At 49.0% G+C, this 20,271-nt stretch overlaps 1 protein-coding gene across 7 annotated transcripts in view; it reads right to left on the bottom strand.

Annotated features, from left to right (window-relative positions):
• Window positions 1-18,193, bottom strand: part of MLPH (melanophilin) — a 28,891-nt gene extending 10,698 nt beyond the window's left edge. For 2 of the 7 annotated variants that reach the window (XM_062642097.1, XM_062642119.1), the window contains exons 1-9: window positions 17,688-18,193; window positions 13,465-13,686; window positions 13,112-13,248; window positions 11,246-11,284; window positions 10,168-10,262; window positions 8,858-8,986; window positions 7,109-7,301; window positions 5,742-5,902; window positions 1,589-1,672 (exon numbers count right to left, since the gene is read on the bottom strand). In XM_062642097.1, the coding sequence (XP_062498081.1) occupies window positions 1,589-1,672; window positions 5,742-5,902; window positions 7,109-7,301; window positions 8,858-8,986; window positions 10,168-10,262; window positions 11,246-11,284; window positions 13,112-13,248; window positions 13,465-13,686; window positions 17,688-17,797 (1,170 nt within the window). In that variant the 5' untranslated portion in view covers window positions 17,798-18,193. The remainder of the gene's footprint in view (window positions 1-1,588; window positions 1,673-5,741; window positions 5,903-7,108; window positions 7,302-8,857; window positions 8,987-10,167; window positions 10,263-11,245; window positions 11,285-13,111; window positions 13,249-13,464; window positions 13,687-17,687) is intronic. The other 5 variants (XM_062642104.1, XM_062642140.1, XM_062642130.1 and 2 more) reach the window with 3 other exon arrangements.
• Between the last annotated feature and the right edge of the window lie 2,078 nt (window positions 18,194-20,271).

The raw sequence follows: 20,271 nt of genomic DNA, 5'->3' as shown, positions 1-20,271 counted from the left end.
AACGCAAGGAGTGCAGCCATTGATGGACTTTACAAATGGAGCTGTGTCCCAGCTCCATGCTGAGGAGCACAAATCCTTGATCTGAAGGAAATTCCCCACCCCCTCCCCAACTTACTTGTTTTTCCCTGTGTAAAATGGCATTTGCCAGCTCCCCCCACCCCCTCAAAAAACAAGATGTACCCAGGAGATCTGGGGCCCAAAATCTCCAGGTTTTCATCAGGAATCATGATGTGGCTGGTGGCTGCAAGGGTAGAGGTCACAGCAACCCAAAAACATGGTCCACCAGGGTGAGGGATGAAGCCATGTGAACTGCTGCTCCCCGATGTAGCTTTGAGAGCCTTTAAGTAATCTTATTTGTCATGAGAACACATGCAGAAAACTTTCCTGTAGGACAGATGGCACAGTTCCACCCAGCCCTGTTATTAGGTGCAATTCCTGGTACCAGGAGAAGAATCCTATTAAACCTCCAGACGCTGTAAGGGATCTCTAGAAGTTACTGAACTTGCTGTCCCTTGCATTAAGACAGGAATACAATTATCCATGTGATCCTGATGGGTTTTTGTCTAAGCTGCTCTTACCCATCTTGAACAATTGCATCTGCAGCAGGCAATCTTTCTCCCAGGCAACCTACTCTCAGGCTCTGCTATCCTTTCTGTTAGAAAGCTTTGCTTTATAGTTAACCTCAACCTCTCCTGCAGCAGTTTAGACCCATTGTCTCTACTCTGATATGCCCTAGACATGGAAATAAAGCACAGGCACATGCAAAGGTGCACATCTCCTACTCCTTCAGTCAGATTTACTGACAGAAACACTGCAAACATGGCCATGCCCATCACAGACTTTAGTATAAAGAAGAAATTGATCTGTTTCATCTATCTCTAGGGGACTTCTCTGTAATTATCATTGTCTATTCTATTGAGCCATCACCTGCCAGAGCAGCTCATGGTGATGGCTTCACACAAAGGAAGAGTACATAGTTTAAAATTAGAAACCCCAGATCAATGTTAAATGACCTCAGGATTCACAGATTCTACACTGCTGCCCAGCTGTAACTTAATTTAGCTGTTTTCGTCCAAACTTGATGGCATGGTAAGACAAGGGCAACTCAGAAGAGATTCAGAAATCCTTCTTGACTCAGATCTCATTGACAATTACCAGGTGACTTCCTCATACGTCCTAATTGAGTCTCCCATGATTTCAAATGAGCTGTCACAGCTCTGCGGATGTACCAACACCCACTTGACAATACTCCTGCAATCAGCATTACATAGAGTACCAGCCTGAAACCCAATCTTCCTTGTGCAGAATGGGCAAGGAAGGCAATAGCTTGCACAGGGGCCTAAAGGTTAAGCTTGCTTCTGATTCTGTCCTGCCATGCAATGTTTTCTAAGGCACTCCATCACCTGGAACTATAGAAGGGCCTCCAAAGCCAACCCAGGATTAAACTCAACCAACCTGGGTCATTTAGTCTACCTTCTTTCTCCCTGCAATGCTGGCTGTTTCAGAGAAGCCTCTTCAATGATAAGGGGAAGGGCCCAGCACAGCCCATGCTCTCTCCCTGCAGAGTGCCCTGGCTTTGCCCGGTTACCTCCTCAGAGCTCACCAGGATCTTTTCCTCCAAGCGGTTCAGCACACGTTCGATTGCAGACATGCGTTTGTTGAGCTCATGGATCTAGAGGAAAGGAGAGATAGAGCAGAGGAGTAGAGAACAGCCCAGCCACCACTGCCAGCAGTGAGGAAACAGTGCAACCAGCAGACGCAAGCAAGCAGCAAGACACAGCCACCGTGGGCTGAGCTAAAAGGCATTAACAGTTGCTGTCTTTAAAACCAGTCCCTGCTACACTGATGAGCCCCAGGAGGTGCACAGCCTCCCCTCACATCTGGAAAGCTCAAAGTGATGCTAAGTACCCAGCACATCTCAGTCCCACCAAAGCATTGATAGCTTTGATTCAGTGAACATAAAACCACACCACTGGCCCACTGTGTCCCTTGTCCAGGCAAAAGCATCAGGCTGTAACAAAGCCATCTATTCTGCCATCATTCACACGCTCTCCCAAATTCAAGTCAACACAACCTTCACTCCCCACTAACACTTTCTTCAGGCAGCTACTACCTCATCACCCCCTGGCCAATACAGCACTGGGAAGGAAGAGGGAATAGGTAAAAAATTCCCATAGAAATTCCAGGTAGAAATAATAACCCTGCAAGCTTTCCCAGCACACTGCAATTTTCCAACTTTTCCATGCATGGGTTTACAGAGATGCTTGTCTCTCTCTCCTCCCTTGCTCTTCCCATGAAGAAAGGGGCATGGAGAGAAAAGCAGGGAAGAGAACAGACAAAACCCTGAAAACCAAAAAGCACAAGAGCCAAGACAAACTGTTGTGGTTAAACCACTGAAAACATCAAAGAAAGCTTTTTCCTCCCTTTTAGAAGTGGAAGTTTTGATTTCTTTGGGGAAAAAACAATAAATATCTTTCTTCTTTGATCCAAACAAATAAATTACAAATGATGAGGAATACTGCCCATCTTTTAACACGAACTCCCACATCACTGCTGTCCTGAGTGCCTGCCTCCCACTGAAGCAAATGCAGTAACAAAGAGATGCGAGGGCTTGGCTTTGTTTTTGTAACATTTCCATCCTCTCACCCAGTTTTTGTGCTTGTGTTTGATTAACTAGATCCTCACAACAGCTTGGAGAGATCACATCTGCTTTAGGGAAGATGAACATAAACCCCTGACACTCTGGAGAGCAGAATGCTGTAATTACCATCCCTAACTGAATGCATCTTTAAGCAGCATTAAACCCACATGCAGGAAGCAACCCAATCTGTCTCTAAGTGGTTTCTCAGTACCGTTTAAGGCCTGACTCTTGCTTTGCTCCCAGCGGCAATGAGCGATGATCTGAACACAGGCACTACTCTGTCTCCATAATGCAGAGGCTGGGAGAGGTCAGAACCTAATACATGTTCTGCTGTTGATGGGCTACAAGGGTAGGAGCTTGCTTTTGTTCTCCCTCCTAAGTAAGGCTGGTTTTAATGCATGGTGGTCACCCTGTTAGTGCGCATCCCCATTGGGCTGGGCTGCCCTGCACTGTGTGACAAAGGCTTGCAAATGCTGCTCTGTAGTCAAACAGTTGAAGTGAAGAAACTTAATCCAGGGCCCATAAGGAAGCCATCAGGGCAAACTATCACTTGCTGCTGAGGAGGGAAGACAGGCTACTCCAGCAGAGGTGCTGCCTCCAGTCTCTCAAATACCCAAGACCTCGAGCAGAAGCTTAGTGTAAAGAAAAGGAGCCAGACAGCACCAAAGCTTTGGGAATCCACAACCACTGAGCTCCCTTGAGGTACAGCAGAGGGATTTTCAGGGAGGAACTGGGTAAATTGTCTTCATTCCTTGTGCCTTGACCCTGTTCTTACCTGGCTGCTAAAGACCTAAAAGCAGAGACCTACCTACACAGTTGCCAATTCAGGGCTTCTCTTCATGTCCTGTCAGATTTAAGAGCTTTCTTAAATAGTGGTGGGGTTTTTTTTGACGTTGTTCTGGCACCTTGAGCTCACAGGGCCAGGGAGCAGTCTCTGCCTTTGTTACTGGAGAAGCTGTGCTCCTTGTTTGGGACTGGACAATATATCTGCTCCAGGATGAAAGCAAAAGCAATTTTCAGACCAAACAGATTTTGACAAACTTGCACCTAATGCAGTTTTAAGAGAGGGTTTTCATCTGTGGGGTCAAAGTGATGCAGGACAAAGAGCTGAGCTCCTCACCTCTTGGAACCTTCAGATGCCAATAAGGTGTCTACCAGGAAAACATTGCTTTTGAAGCACAGCCATGGGATTCAATAAAGGGTTAACAGGAGTTAACAAACATGCTTCTGGACCCTATACCCTACAAGCCAGCATCTTGAATTGCCACAGGGCACAGCCTCTGAGAAGTGCAGCACCAGGGTGACCAGTCGTACTCAGCCACCCTTAACTGTCCCCTGGGATGTCCCATCAGGGGCTGGCATACCCCTGGGAAGTGCCTGTAAGCAATTCAAAAGCCATCACTTCACTGCTCAGACGAATGCAGTTGCTCCTTGCTGTCCCCAATCCCTCCTGGTCTGCCTTTGCCCTCCTGCCAGCGTCAGCACCAGGGGACGGATCCCAGTCTCTTCTGAACCTCTTCCAGCTCTGCTGATACCACAGAGCTGTCCAGCACTGAAACCTGGATGTTCTTGCCTTCTTGCTTCTTAGGGCTTGTACCTGGCTTCCCCTTGGCCAACAGTGACAGCAATGCACGTATGCATCATGCTGAAGTTAATGGCCCAGCACAGAGGCAGGTCTCTTCCTGCTGGGCAAGGAGAAGGCTCAGAGGATGGTTGCTAGCTGTAAACACATCAGCAGCACAAAGGGCAGGAAGGATGAAAGGCTATTTAAGCTAATGAACAATGTTGGCATAAGAGAAAATGGGCTTAAATTGGGAGTGAGAAGACGTCTTGTAACCATTAGAGTTATGAGGCTCCACAGCAGCCTTAGTGCTGGTGTGATGGAGCAAACCACCGGATCACACCAGACCACCCTGAGGAGGAGCTTGCCCAGCTGACAGAGGAAGTTACCTGAAGCATTGGCAGGAATTTGACCCCATTTCCCCACTGCAAAGCATGGTGTGAATTTCATGCCTAATGTACCATGGTGTCATTAAGGATACCCAGTCCAGGGCTCTCCCATTTACTGCTGACTAAAAAAGGAATGACACTTGCTGATTAAAGGATGTGCTGAGAGAAGTAAAAGACAAAGGAAAGGTTTCCCTACACAGGCAGATGAAGTGTTGCTTAGTGACAGCTGTGGTTACAGATCTCCCCGCTCAATACACAAAGAGGGGTCCAGGATGTGCAAAATCACTGCTATGACCAGAGACCGGCGATGGCTCTCTGTGTGCATCTGCATTCAAACACCACCCTGCATTTTGCTGCTCAAGGTCTGAGGAATGCTTAACCATCTCTCACCACCCACTACCATTCACAAAGGTGGCATCAGGAACTACAGAAGCTTACAGACTTTTTGACACCCTTCTCTAGACTGCTCCCCCTATTATCATCATTCAGAAGACTAATGTGACAGGTTCTCCTGACCCAGTCCTATCAGGGCAGGAACACTACTCCTTGCAAAGGAAGAACAGGATCTTGATGCTTATCAAATATCCTTCTCCAAACCTCTGCTGATCATAAAGCACCATTCAATTAAAGAAAGCCTTTTTTGGGGACACAGGAAACTAAAGGTAACTTGCAGAGTAATAAGGACAAGCTGAAAAATTAACAGGAATGAAGGAAGGCTCCAGGCACCATGGGCAGAATGAAGCACAAAACAGTGCCTGATTTTCTCTTTGCCATGACCGCCTAAGTGGAAGGGCTGGAAGGAGAACATGGGAGGTGAAGCACAGAGCTCCAGGGTACTTCTGAAGAGGAGAGATCTTGAGTCTACAGAGACCTGGGACCCACTCTGCTCCCTCTTGGACCTGCACATGTGATGCTTGGGTACCAAACCATCCCTGCGCAGAAGGGGCGGGGGCTGTGTGGATACTGAGGGTACTCCAGCTTTTCTGCTCATGCTGCATATCCATGCTGGATGGGAGCTTACCATGGGTGCACACCAGTTTGCCATCACTGCTTCTTTTCTCCTCTGAACCATCCTGCACCTTGCAGATAACAAGCACTGTTCATGGCAAAGGAAGCTTGGCCACAGGCTGATTCAATGGGTGTTTGGTACCTGGCTCCCAGAGTGGCTGGCATTCTCCTGGGAAGATGCTCTGTTACGTCGCTTCATGTGATGAGGGGGGTAGGCTGGGAACTGGGCTTCCTTCATGTCCTCATCAGAGGTGTCCATATCTGCAGAGTACCGGGACCGGAGCTGCTCGCTCCAGGGGCTGCCTTTGGAGAGAGAAGAGGAGGCTTCAGCACAAAGTTACAGCAAACTCATACCCTTGAGTTCCTTCCTGGAAATTGGCCCCAGCTGTAAACAAGCAAATAACAAGGCACTTCTCCAGATCACACCTTGAATGCTTCAGCAGGAAATGCTTCTGTGGGAGACACCAAGGTCAAGGATGGCTATGCTAGACCAGGCTGTAGTTCCACTCGCTGCAGCCACACAGCACTGCTAAGTTAGCAGTAGGCACAAAGGGGATTGTCCTTGCTCTCTCATGCCCCAGGCAATCATGTCCATCAGTAAAAACTGCTACTGCCCTCCCAGTTTTGTTGGAGCCCAGGTTTGGACACTGCCCTTGATACACTGAGTAGTGGAAGATGTTTAGTTCAGGCTAGAGGTACCAGTCTAGGATGGAGCTTTTAAAAGAGTGGAAAGTCTTATTCTTAAAGGAGAATTTCAAATGAGACAAAACCAATGACATAAAATGGAATGAACAAGCCAATGGGCCCTGCTGCTGCTGTGTCGCTCCAGTGGGGCTTGGAGTGGACACTTACAAAGCACGCAGTAAGGTTTACTCAGCATTTCCTACTCCCTTGAAAATAAAACAGAGTCACTGGAGACCCAGAAGGATATATCCTTGTGCTGCACATGCACAAGCCAGTATCCAGCCTTTCTGGGTCTGCTGTCACAGCAGGGAAAGGCAAATTTGTTATCTGCTAGGGTATTTCATTCAGCCTGACAGTACACCCTGCCCAGCTACACAGATGCTACTTAGCAATTCCCAGTGCTTGCCACCAGTTGCTTTGCAGCCTCACTACAGCTCAAGTCCCCTTAAGACTACATTTTCTGCACCTACACCATCCTTTGGCAAGAAGCTGAACTCATCAGCTGCTGCCTGCAGGAGGAAACATCTCATTGTTTCTAATAGTGTCCATTTGATTATATCTAATTTCTACCCCGGACAAGAGCAGTGGCTGTGAGAAGGACACCTTAAGCAAGGCCCCTCTGACTTGGTGAAATGAGCTTGTTGGGAGCAAGACATGTGTTCTCATTACAAATTGCTTCAGCCACAACATATTTGGTCACAAGGTTTTTTGTGGCTTGGAGGTTTTGGGTATTTTAACAACATCAAGGACATTTTCATTTTGTTCCACCTCTTGCAGCCACTTGTCCTCAAAGGACCCAGGAGAAGCCTGTCCAGGGACACCTACCAGGTCTGGCATTTCTTTCCAGGCTCCTTCTCCGGGAGTTGACGGTGAGCCGAACCTCTGTGCTGAAGTGTTGCTCTGGAGGGATCCTGCCTAGTCCCTGCTCCTGCAAGATGTGGTGGAAGACCAGATCCGCATCTGTGATTCTGGACTCCTGGGAGGCATCTTCAGCTGGGTTGGGGAAATCTGGGAAAGACTGAGATGAGGATTGCTGATGAGCAGCTGCCTGGGAGGACTGCTTCCCTCTCCTGACCTTCGATAACCGCTCCTCCCTTTGTCCTCCAACACCTGCATGTATTGAGCTTTTATAATGGCCTTGCTAATAACCCAGTTTAAAGACTGATTCCCTTTGCTGATGAGCCCTGAGCAATTCTCCTCATCACTGCCAGGGGGCACTGTGAAGCTTTACAAGCGCTAGATACATCCGGGCTGCAAAAGCTCTGGTCTTTCGAAGCTCAATGTCCATATTCAATCACCCCTGCCCCTCAAATACTCTGCAACTGATAAATGTGATCCAGATGATCTTGGCAGAGCCCAGCCCTCCTTAGACTCACATTGATTTTGCTACATAAAGACAGGATTACACAAAGAAAGAGTGAATCTAATTGTATGCCCCAAATTCTTATCAAATTGTGTGGAACTGTGCGGATTGCTTTTCTTTTTAAAGCCTGTGTTATGCATCTCAGCACATCCCAGTAGAGTGTAAAGCATTACAGCATCATGAGAAGGAAGAAAGAGCTCTATAACATTTTAAAAGTGAAATTTCAACAGGAAAGGGAAACAGAAGCAGCCCCAAAAGCTTGATCTGAAGCACCTCAGGCTGGAAGACCTTTTGCCACATGCAGGGCAGCCCTGTCTGTGTTCCTCTCAGAGCTGGAAGGTGGGGATGCTGACCCCCAGCCCTTGTGGGATCCTGGGGTGCAGCTTACTGCTGTTGCTCATGCTGGAGCTGTCTGTGTATCCTGCTCCTGGTGAGGAGCTCCTGAGACACACATGAAGTCTCCTACAGAGAAATAATCACTATTCACAAAGCTTTTGCTCTCCCCTCTGACTGAGTCCCCCACCCTGCAGGTGCCATCACTGCAGTCACACTGGCTCTGTGGGATTTATCTCCTCAGTCCCATAAAAGTTGTGTGCCGCAGGAAACTGCTGGCCAAATACATCCCCAGTGCCACCGCATGGCAAAACCAGCCCCGAACTGGATAGGATGATGGCAGAAGAGTCTGGTTTCATTTTATCCCTTGAGTGAAATCATAGAATGATTTGGGCTGAAATGGATCTTAAAGATCATGCGGTTCCAACACCCCTGCCATGGGCAGGGAGACTGTTTAGTAGACCACGTTGCTCCAAGCCCCATCCAACCTGGCCAAACTTCCTCACCTTTAATGCAAGCATGAAACAAACTCCCCAACATCTCTACAACCCAGAATACTGAACCTCCAAAAGCTCGCTGGAAACCGGGGTGTCACAGCCTTGGGATAACACAAGGAAAAGCATTGTCTGCAGGGAGCAAAGAAATCTGCAGGGAAAAGGCCAGAAAACCTTCTATCTCATCTTACCCTCATCCTTGGCTCAGTCAGATGTTCTACTCCTGACTCAGCCTGAGGCAAATGACTTCAAAATGGACAAAGAGAGAGCTATGGGGAGCAGGGACTGGCACCACTGCCTCTCAACACCAGCTGAAGAAGGGGATAGCAGAGGTAGCAAGAAGAAAGAAGAGATGAAAGGAAACCCCCAGCACTCTCCCAGTACCTGGAAAGCATCCGGGCTGCTGGCTGCTGGAGAGAGCTGTGCAGACTGGCGACGAGACTGAGCAGAATACTCCGAGTCCACTTCAAAATCAAAGGGATGCACAGACAGCAGGCGCTTTGTCTTGCACATCTTAGTGTGGGAAGTGCAAGAAAGGAGAATTCAGCATAAACCACAGCTGATCTTGAAAGGAAGTGTGAGGGAGGGCCCTTGTCCCCCCAGTGTGCCCCAGTCTGCAGAGCATCAAGTAAGGCTCCTGCTTCCTGCAGAGGCACTTTGGGTCTGACACTGTCCTGCTTGCAGGGAGGCAGGTTTATAGGGCAGCCTGTGTTGGAGTCAAGGAAAAGTGGATTCCTGACTTCTTGTCTCTGGCTCAGGACTGCTGCCATAAGCAGATAGTAAGAAGCTCTCTCCTGGTTTATAAAAGTACTGAGGGAAAGCTGAGTGAGGATACAGCTCAGGGAGAAATCTGGGAGATGCTTTTGATATCTGAAGCATCTCCCCATCTTCAGAGAAAGGATGCTGCTGGCAGATCTTCCCAGATATCTGGGAGGTCATCAGCTGCCTTGGGGCAGGAACAGCTTGGACAAGCTTCTAAATCTTCAGAAGCAGATCAGAATGAAGCATCATAGAATCACAGAATGGTTTGAATTTGAAGGGACCCTAAAGCTCATCCAGTTCCAAATCCCTGCTGTGGGCAAGGACACCTTCCACTAGAGCAGCTTGCTCCAAGGCCTGTCCAACCTGGCCTTGAACACTAGTATGTGAAATGCAGCACATACCTGTATCCATAGACTTAGATGACATGTATGTAACAGCACGTTTGTAGCTGTAACCAGCAATTCAAACATACCAACAGATTTCACACATGCTACAGGGACACATACTCTTCCCATCAGGCTCCTTAGTCTGTGCACATAGTCCCAGAAAAACCCAGGAGATAATGCAGTATACTCATGGACCCAGCTGTGCTTTGCTACTCTACCACATACCTCTTCTTCTAGTAAAAACCACCCCAGGTGGGTTCTCATTATATGGGTAGGGGCTGGGACTGTGATATTCATTAGGGACATTCTTCATGCCAGGAGTGGATCTTTTTTACAGAGAACAAGTGTTTGTGGTTTTACTGTCTTGGTTGTTTCTACACAAACTGGGAGAGGGGCTTACCTCAGAGAAGGAAAACAGAGAGAAAGGCCCAGATCTGAATGTGGCATAGAAACCCACTATCACCACCACCACCATGACCCAAAGCAGGCTAGCAGCAGCTGGGGGCACAGGGTGAGGAGGAAGGAGCCACAGAATGAAACACTTACTCTGCTGTAGCAATCTGCTTCAGCTCCACGAAGGACATTGTCTTCATCATTACTGCCGTCCCCAACATCACCACTGGTGAGGAGCTGGCACTCACCTGAAGGGGAGACAATGGCATGCTGTGTAAGGGCATCTCCTGCACCCCATTCCTGGGGAGGTAAGTGCCTTCTGTGGTGATCACACCATGCTGCTTATATGGAATGAAAAAGTCCAGATTAGAATCCCAGCCTGAAGGGACCTTAAAGCTCATCCGGTTCCAACCCCTGCCACGGGCAGGTACACCTTCCACTAGAGCAGGTTGCTCCAAGCCCCTGTGTCCAACCTGGCCTTGAACCCTGCCAGGGATGGGGCAGCCACAGCTTCTCTGGGCACTCATTGCTTTCCCTTCCAGATGTACGCTCTCAAAGGTGTGGAAGTGACCACTGCAGGAAGAATAAGGGCACCCGCATCGCAGAGAGCACTCCAAGGTCCACCTGAGTGACTCTGGTGTTTGAAGGCAGCACAGTTCAGCCTAACACAGCTCTGCTGGTAGTCCTGATTCCTATCAGCCAGCTCTGCTGTCAGTGACTCATTCCTTTCTGGTCCCCATCTTTGTACCCAGATCACTGCCAAGACCGGCACTACATTGGGAACAACACAAATGCCAGACCAAGTCCAAAGTCAAGGTAGGCGAAATGTTTTTTCTTTTATCAAATGGCAAGGTGCGGTGAATTTCTCCTGCAAGGGCTCCTAGGGAATGCAACCTGAGGTCTTGAGTTTTGTGGGTCCCTTAATAATATGGCCAGCTTCAAGTGTATGACATGGGTGCAATTGAGATGGTGAGTACTTGCAAGCTTCAAGTTTGGCATGTAGCTAAAAGCCCTGTTGAACCCAAGTCCTACCCTTTGACACCCCAGGTGTACAGCAGTGCAAGAGACAGATATTACAATCCACCTCCACTGCAGTGGAGAGATGTCTTCCCTGGTCCAGCCACACCAAACCATATCGGAGAGCTCATAGCCAGAGGGTGTGAAGAGGAAAAGACATTGGAAAGCTCTCTTGAACTGCGAGTCACATGCTGCAATTCTCTTTCATACTCACTGTTAATGTCTGGCAGGCTGTAAACTCTGTCCTGAAGACCTAAATGGAAAGAAAAATTGTGGGAAAAATAAATAAGCTATTTTCTCCAGGTACCTCTAAAGAACAAGCCTCAGAGCTATGGTTAACTGCAGTTCTCATTCTTCAGCCATCACAAGGCACAGTCATCAGAAAGTCATCAAAAAGAGAGGATAAAAGAAGCACTCTAAGAAAGGACATGACTCGAAGGTCTTATTGCCATCGCTTCCATGGACCTGATGCAGCACGTCTGGAAGTGCAGCAGCAGATGGCCATGTAAAATGCAGTGGTTTCACATCATTCTGCTCCATCTCCTGCAGTCAGAGATAGACCCCAAGCGGAGGCTCTTGCTTGCTTGCTTAAGGGTAAAGGCAATACACTGGTGCTAATGAAGTAATAACAATAAAATAATTCATCTTTAAAAAGACATCAGACTCTCAACATAAAGAAACCTAAAGCACTGTCATCCTCAGAATTGGCTTGGCTTTCTTTCAGATTGTCCTTTCTCTGTGGTCTGATGTGTTTTCAGACTGAATGTTGCATGATTTGTCTCTCAGTGCATTAATTGTATATTTAATGTCACTGCCCTTCATGCTGTGGTTATTTCTGCCATGAGTGGTCTGGATAAGGTCTGGGTTGGACCAGCTGAAACAGCTCATGTCTATGGCATTTGTCCAAACTTTTCTGTGGCTCCACAGAAAAGGGGTAAAAATCCACATTGGTTTTCAAAAGCAACACACAAAGTACATGCAAATGGCAGCCAGCAGCTACTCAGTGAATAACACTGTATTAACAACAGCTTTCAGCATATGTTCAGGCACTATTGGACCAATATCAGAAACACTGAAGTTTCTGAGAGCTCTGAAGGAAATAATTTTGGTGAGAGGAAGCTCAATAATGTTGATACTGTTTGTTCAGGGCCAGACCATCACCAGATCAGCTGTAAAAGTCATTAGATCAAGGGAAACAGTAAGTGCTGCCTTATTCAGCCAGCTGGATGTACTGGCCCTGCAGGTTAAACTTGGGTTAATCTCACAAGCTCTCCCCAGTGACAAAAAGAGCTAAAAAAAAGAAAAACAAGAGCTGCAACTCTTATACACAAACTGCAGGACGGGAGATTTATTAAAACAAAGCACCAGATATTCTGAAATCTGTGGTGAAAATGCAAATCTTAGAGTTAAAAATCATAGAATCATAGAAGCAAGGAATGGTTTTGGTTGGAAGGGGCCTTAAAGCTCATCCAGTTCCAACCCCCTGCACAGGCAGGGAGACCTTCCACTAGAGCAGGTTGCTCCAAGCCCCTGTGTCCAACCTGGCCTTGAACACTGCCAGGGATGGGGCAGCCATAGTTTCTCTGGGCACCCTGTGCCAGCGCCTCAGCACCCTCACAGGGAAGAGCTTCTGCCTAAGAGCTCCTGCCTAAGAGCTCATCTCAATCTCCCCTCTGGCAGGTTAAAGCCATTCCCTTTGTCCTGTCCCTGCAGGCCCTTGTCCAAAGCCCCTCTCCAGGTTTCCTGCAGCCCCTTTAGGCACTGGAGCTGCTCTGAGCTCTCCCCTTAAGGAGCCTTCTCTTCTCCAGGCTGAACCAGCCCAGCTCTCTCAGCCTGTTTTCATAGTAGAGGTGCTGCAGCCCTCTCAGCATCCTCCTATAACATAACACATGCTGTGCTGCTTGCAGTATGAGCAAACAGCTCAGAACCTCTGCTTCCTCCCCAGGATGTTTTGAATGGTCTGGAAGCCAAAGGCACTCAGAGCAGCATCAGTGCTCATTTTCCTCGGTGCATCCCAACACAGTGCTGCGCAAACTCCCCATGTGCAGCAGGCCAGGAGGAACCCCAGTGCCCTCCTCACCTAGAAATGCAGAGTTGTTGCCATGCCCCGGCTGCAGCCTGCCATAGAGGGACTGCAGCACTTTGGCACTTCCAAACCTCTTGAAACGGGATCTCACATGTTCATAGTACCACTCCAGGGAGCCGATCTTCACGATCCTGCCGAAAGAGACAGTGCCCATACAAGGTGAGCAAGTCTGGCCACACTCGTGGTGACCAGACCCTCACCCAGAAACCATCTCCTAACAAAATCAGTTTGTTTTCTAGTCAGCAGAATTGGTTTCTAAGCAGCATAAAGGGATGCTGAGTTTGGGTGACCCATCCTGAGCCTCAGCCCCAAGGCTTGCCCTGCCCTTCACCCTCTGTTGCAGGTACCTGGAGAGGCGGCAGGGATCACAGACCCAGCCTTGCTCCTTCTTGTTGTAGCGACTGCAGTTCTTGCAGGTGTAAAAGTGGCAGTCCTGGCACTGCCGCTTGCTGTTGAGCAGGAACTTGAAGGGCTGGAGGCAGTGGACACAGTGGGTTTCGTTGAGGTGGGACTGATTTGTCAGGAACTCTCTCTTGCTACTCTCCTGGTTGATCTTGCGTTTTAGCTCCCTGCAAAAACACATCCCAAAACACAGGAACTTGGTTTTGTGACTGTTTCACTGTGAGCTCCCACATGGCAAACACCATCACACCCCTATCATTGTAGCAATGATTTTCCAGAGAGCATCCTGAGTCCCACAGCTGGTGGAAACCACTGCAGGGCAAATCCAATAACTGACATATCACCAATTACATAAGCTGAACAAAGACATGGGCTCCAGAGTCTAGGCAGGCCAAAATACATTAGGACCTGCTGCTGTTGAGATTGAATTTGGTTGAGCCAAAACCTGTCCCATTTTCTTCACAGGTTATTGGTCAATTGATCAATCCCAGGAATCTCAGGAGAGTGGCTCCTCTCAAATTGTCTGGCTGATACCAACCCAGCACAATCTTTCAGCTGGGAATGAAAACCTTTCTGAATTCTGGGAGGAGGGAGGAAAAACAGTCTGAGATTTAAAATGACTAAAAGGGGTTCTAATCTAGTATTTCGGTGCTAGATTCAGCCAACGCTTTAAATAAAGGCAGAAGTGATGTGCAACGAGGTTCTGGCTGCTCAGAGAACAATAGCAGGAGATGTTCATGACAGTCCTGTGAAAGACTGGCCAACACAAGTGCTTACCAAAAGCACCTTCTCCTGGCAGTTCACTGCAGGCTTCCTTTGCTGCTCAGACCTGGCTGCTGTTCAGAATGCTAAACAGCATTCCTTTGCTGTTCAGAACAGGGGCTGCAGGTCCCCATTCAAGAAGCTGCCTGTGTGAGGCTGAGCCCCCGGTGACGGCCGAGGCCAGCTAAAATGCGTGCCAAGCTGGTGAGAGCCCATTACACTTCCCAAAGGTTTTCTGTTTGTTCCCTGCCCCACTCACTGCTTCAGGTATGTTTGCTTTTGGGGCCATGCCCAAGAAGCAATGTTTGAGTTGTAGGGAAGGTCCCTAGAAAGTTGTTTTCTGCCCAGGCAGGGTTTTGAAGCTGAATTTTCCAAGGTAGAAGTCAGCCTGGGCCAAAACCCTCAATCAGTCATGACTGGAGGCTGCTTCAGGAGCACAGTCTGGACCAAAGGCTTCTGGTGGTGCTGCCAGTGCCCCCCAGGCAGCAGGGGCTGACGCCAGGCTGACCACAGCAGGAGCTGTGTGGTGTGGCAGCATGGTGCAGGGGCATCCATGGGAGCAGTGATGTGACTGGTGGACTGGTGGTGAGATTGATGTGAAAGCAAATCAAGCTAATCTCTGTTTAACCACATCAGTTTGCACTTGAGGGATCAGCTCTTGGGGTTTGTCGGGGGGGGGGCGGGATACAACACAGAACTTTTCTCATCAGCTCCCTGCCAGCACCTTGCATTAACTGAGGATCTGGAATGTGTAAAAATCAGTATAAAGCCTGAACTGTGCACCTAGCGTTGCATTTAAATATTCACAGTGTTCTGAACAGCTTAGTGCAAATGCTCAGCAGTAATTTACCTGTGGGTACTAAAAACAATCCCCCACACAGAAAACCCTTGGGTTGGGCTCAGAGCTCCTTTTCCACTCCCATGCTAAGGCTGTTTCCAGCAGAATCTGATCTTTCGGGACTGCTTTTTCTGGTTCCCAGAGACCGGTCGGATCCCTTCGCCTCCCCTCCCTCGCCCACGAGACCTGCCAAAGGAAGGACAAGTCTCAACCAAACCAGTTTAAAACCCACAGGGACTGCACACCTCTTGTCTCTTCTTGCTGGCAGGAACACAAGCCAGCCCTTTCCCTGCTCTGCTCATGGAAGAATGAATAGGCTACTGTGGGATGCCAAACTGCAGCGGGGTCCATCCAGCTGAGCTCTGGAAAGACACAGAGAGCTGTCCCCCAGAAATGGGGCTGCTGGCAGGGATGTGTATGGAAGGAACCAGGGAGAGCCCCCACAAAGTGGCCATTATTTCATTTCTTGGGCAAAGCATTCCTCTTGCATAGCCATGTGGTTTCTGGCCAGCTGAAACCTTTGTCCATTGTTGGGGAGTATCTTTAGCCAAAAAGAAAACACAGAGAAGCAACAGAAAGGAATGAAAAAGACCAAGCTGGGGGAAGGGGGGGGAACAGGGGAAAGGGAAGAAATCTTTAAGGTTTGCATGTTGAGACGAGCCCAGTGAATAGAAAAGCCAATGAATAGAAAAGTCCGTGGGGGTGGTCAGAGCACAGGGAGCAGGGTGAACGGCTGCAGGGTCTCCCACAATGTCACATCATGTCCCAGCTTGTTACAGGTAGAAAATGCTCTCACAGCTTCATGTCCAGCCTGCAGGAGTGTGGCAGGTCCCTAGACTGGTGGTCTACTCTATGCCAGGGCATTATAGGAGCATCTGATGTCTGGCTTTAGCTTGCAGAGAGGCAACGAAGCCTGGGACCGGGTAGCGTGCTCTACCCCGGAGACTCAGGCAGTGCCAGGCGCTGCTGGGTTAACGCCAGCCTTCTGTGAGACACCAACACTGAAATGTAAAAGCTGTAACTGCTGGGACAGAGGGAACATTGCTCAGAAGCTGGGTACATGTGCCCCCTGCCTCACAGCTCCCGTTCCACGACACTCCATCTGGGAGCCCCCGGGGCATCAGAGGGGACCCAGAGAAGCCAGTCTGGCGCCAAGGTCAGCTAAGTACCGAATTCACCTTCCCACTCCTTTGCTGCAGGGCACAGCAATGTCTGTCCCCACCTCCTTCCTCCAGGCACAGCTCAGATCCTTCGCAAGGGAGTCATTCACCCTTCCCAGGGTGATGATGTGTTTCAACAGCCATGTCTGATCTGCCGTCCTGCTACCAGCAAAGGAAGGCAGCAGATGACGATACCGAGTTATCTCTGCCTCCTACACAGGGCGCGTTTTCTTAGGCAAGAAACATATGTAATCAGGAGGTTCAAAAACATATGAGTGAGAGCTTCCTGTGGCTGCTGGTGTAAATGGAGCGGCTCACACACAGCGTGGTGTGAGCACACACCAGCGAGCTCTGGGGGGAGGATTCAACGGTACAGATGTAGATATCCAAATGCAGAATAACTGTCACCCCTTACCTCTCCTTTTGGCTCTGACAGAGCAAGCAATGAGCTCCTGGCCATCAGCACCAGCCGTGGCTCACAAAACCCAGAGCTAGGAGGGTAGGAGAGCCCAGTGGGAGTGCAGTACTGCCCAAACCTGGCCTGGGGGCACAGGCCATACCCTTCAGGTAATACCCCTTGGGATAATAATGAGAACTTGGCCAGATCCTGAACGAGGACACTGCAGCTTCTTGAAATACAGTTAAGAAATTACTAAGTCCAGTGCCTGATGTAATTAATGAACAAGACCTAAACCCCACGATTTCTCATGCTAAAAAAAAATTAATCTAATCCGACCAAACATTTTTTAGACAGCACTTTTGTCAAATGACCTGTTTATAAGAGCTTAGACGATACATCCATTCGCTGCTCTAGAGACTTTTCAGTCCTTTCCCGATGTGTGCCCCCCTAAAACTTCCCAAGTATGGCACACCGCCCTGTGGAGCCTATTTAAGGCAATTACGGTTTACTTCTCCTCTCAGTTATTTTTCCAGAATCCTTCAGGAGTCTTTAGACTCCCAGGACCCACTGATCACCGAGTAACTCTTGTGTCCTAAACACACAACTATCATCACATGAAACAAAAGCAAGGTTTCAAATCCCATCCTTTGCTCCAACCTAAGGTCTCCCCGTGAGAGCCATGCCAGCATCAAGCCCCACAAAGGCATTTCCTGAGTGAGGCCCGCATATGTATCCCGATAAGCTCCCGTAATGACATTGATCCGCATCGCCGCTGATGGCACAGCGCCAGGTTGCACCTTTGCAGCCCGAACTTGTCACCTTGACGCTGATAACGTCATCTATTCACCACTATGTTTGATTTTCACAGCTTGGTCCTGGCTGTTCCTCCTCTCACACAGCCTCGATGCATCGCCTGATTCCTACAGCCTACCCGCAGGAGTGCGTACAGGGACCCACAGGTCCAGCTTGCTCGCACCCAACCTCGCGGACCAGAGAGCAAATACTCACTCCAGCCGTTCCTCCTCTTTTTTCCGCAGATCAAAGTCTCGCTGAACCACTTCCCAAACGTGCTTGGCTTCTTCATCCGTTAGCTTGGAGAGGTCCAGCTTCCGCCCCATCGTCCCGGCGACGGCTGAAGCCGGTCCCGTTACTCACTACCCCGAGTGCTCACTCTCCCGCACCGTCGGATTATGTGAAGAGAGAAAAGGAGCTCTGCCCCACCTCTGTGTCCGCCCATGTAAATGGGCAGAGATGCAGGCAGGCCACCCGGTCCCTGGCAGCACCGCAGCCGGTCTGCTGGGTGAGCCAGGCTTGGAGCACGGCTGGCACGGTGCCTATCGCTGCGGGTGACTCCCGGACCCGGGCGGGCAGCCCTGCCTGTCCCCGCGGTCCTGCCCACTGCTGCAGGCAGCTCCAGACCTGGTCCGCCTCGCTCGGCTGGGGTGGAAGGAGATGTTTGCTCTCAGCGAAGCCGCCTGCTTTTATGCAGGGTGTGCGAATCAAGTGAAACTTCCAACGCCTCCGGGGCAGGCAGGCCACGGGGTTTGGGAGGGGGGTGAGCATCCCTGGGAGGAGCTGTGCCTGCACCAACAGGGGCACCGAACGGTTCCATCAACCGGCTCCCTAACAGGGGTCCTGGCCCACCGCGACCCTCTGCTCCCCTGCTTACTCCCCAGCTCTTTCTTCTGTGTCTGATCTCATTAACCCAAGTTCTGTCGCCATCAGCAAAAGCCTCCGGCTCCCCCCACCCCCACCAGTACAACCACAACAGAGACTGGCCTCCAGCATTTGCTTTTACAGCAATTTGGGAAGCTGAGCTTTGCTTGTGTCCACTTAATTAGGACACAGTGATTCTCTCATTTACAGTGAGCACGAAAAGAGGGTTTGTCAGGATTTTAAGAAAAATACTAAAGTACATCACACACCTAAAGCATGTACATTGCAATAATCCAACTACTAAAGCTGCTTTCTTGCTCAGTAAAACACTCCCTCTGCGTCTAAGCAGGAACTTCCCAGACCTTGGATACTGAAGGAAACCTGTATCTTATCTTCATCAGAGCAAATACTAACACCAACCACACTTTCTTCCCCCTAAAAGGTATCTAAACAGGGAGCAAGACAGCAGGACCAAAGAGGAATAGTTGGTGTGAATAGCCTCACTGCTGCTCAGACACTGCGCTTGCCCATGGGTGTAGGCAATTAACCACCCCAGTAACTCACTTAAAACAAAGATTAAACTCTACGAACAGAGCCAGGAAAGGATTTGGAACCCAAACTTGGATTAATTTTGTGCAGAAAAGGTGATGATCACAGATGCAATGGTGAGTTTAAATATCAGGAATGCATGACCTTTGCTGGAAGCCAGAAATTGATTTCTCGTTCCTTTTCCAGCAGAGATGCTGCCCCAGCAAAAACAATTAGTTTATTGGCAGAAGCCAGGCATTGGTTTTGCTGCCCCTTATGTAAGCATATCTGAGAGCCCGTGTTTGCCCCACTGCATCTAAACAGCATCAATAAATACTAATTAACATCACAACGAGACCTTGTTCCAAGACCTGTTGGGCCAAACAGGCCAGGAACTGCAGTGCTGGGGTTTGCACCACCCAGATCTGAATACTTCCATCTCTCAGAGGTTAAGAAGGCTACATAAAATGGGGACGATGTGGCCTCCTATGTGATAAAAATGTGAAAAATGCAAGTGCTCAGCAGTGCCAATTCTCCCAAAAAGGACTGTTTTAGCTGGAAAACCACTTCTGTCGAGTACTAGGTTGTCCTGGGAACTGCATCTCTCCAGGGAATAATGCTCCCCCAGCCCAGCGGCGTGTGTACCAGAAAGTTTTGTAGTGATTCAGAGCCGTAAAGTACCAGATTCCAGCAATCCTTTGCTTTGAGAAAGACAATTAAACTTGCCTGCCCACAGCTCCTTCCCCGTCATCCAGCCACCAATAAAGGCTCCCAAACCTCATGAACTCATGCAGAAGAGAAATAACAAACCCAACAAACAAACCCAGAGCCACTCATACAAACACTGTCACATGTCATAGGGCCAGATGATCTTATATTACATTCACCAGCTCCTGCAGTGACCATGTGTGTTTGGGGTGGAAGTTGGGAGCAGGGATGCAAAGGACAATGTGAGTTCTATTTCCTATTAGCTGGAGGCTGAACTGAACCTCACGTCCAGTTGAGTTGGAGGTCCATGGTGTGGCAAAATGGGAGAGAAGAGTGCTACAAGCTAAGCCTGTCCCAAGAAACTAGGCATGGATAGAGCTCAGGCTTGATTTCTGATTTTCAGTCTTGCCAGATGATAATCCCTGGTGGGATTTCTGGGGTATCTTCTTTAAGAGAAATATGCCCTTCTAGACACAGGACTGCTCTTTTAAACCTAATACTCACATGAGCTGTTATCTTTGCAGCTCTTGGTAATTTTCTCTACATCAACTGTGAACTGATCTTCTGTAAGACAACTATGAACTGACACTGGAGGGTGTCCCTGCCCATGGCAGGGGTTTGGAACTGGATGATTTTTAAGGTCCCTTCCAACCCAAACCATTCTAAGATTCTATGCTATATAGACAAGTGGCCTGGACCT

Source organism: Pezoporus occidentalis, unplaced genomic scaffold, assembly GCF_034315485.1.
Source record: "Pezoporus occidentalis ecotype Australia unplaced genomic scaffold, CSIRO_AGI_Poc_V1 ctg118, whole genome shotgun sequence".
In the NCBI taxonomy this organism is placed as follows: domain Eukaryota; kingdom Metazoa; phylum Chordata; class Aves; order Psittaciformes; family Psittacidae; genus Pezoporus; species Pezoporus occidentalis.
Note: the sequence above shows the minus strand (reverse complement) of the source record. Positions and strands in the feature narration are given on the sequence as shown.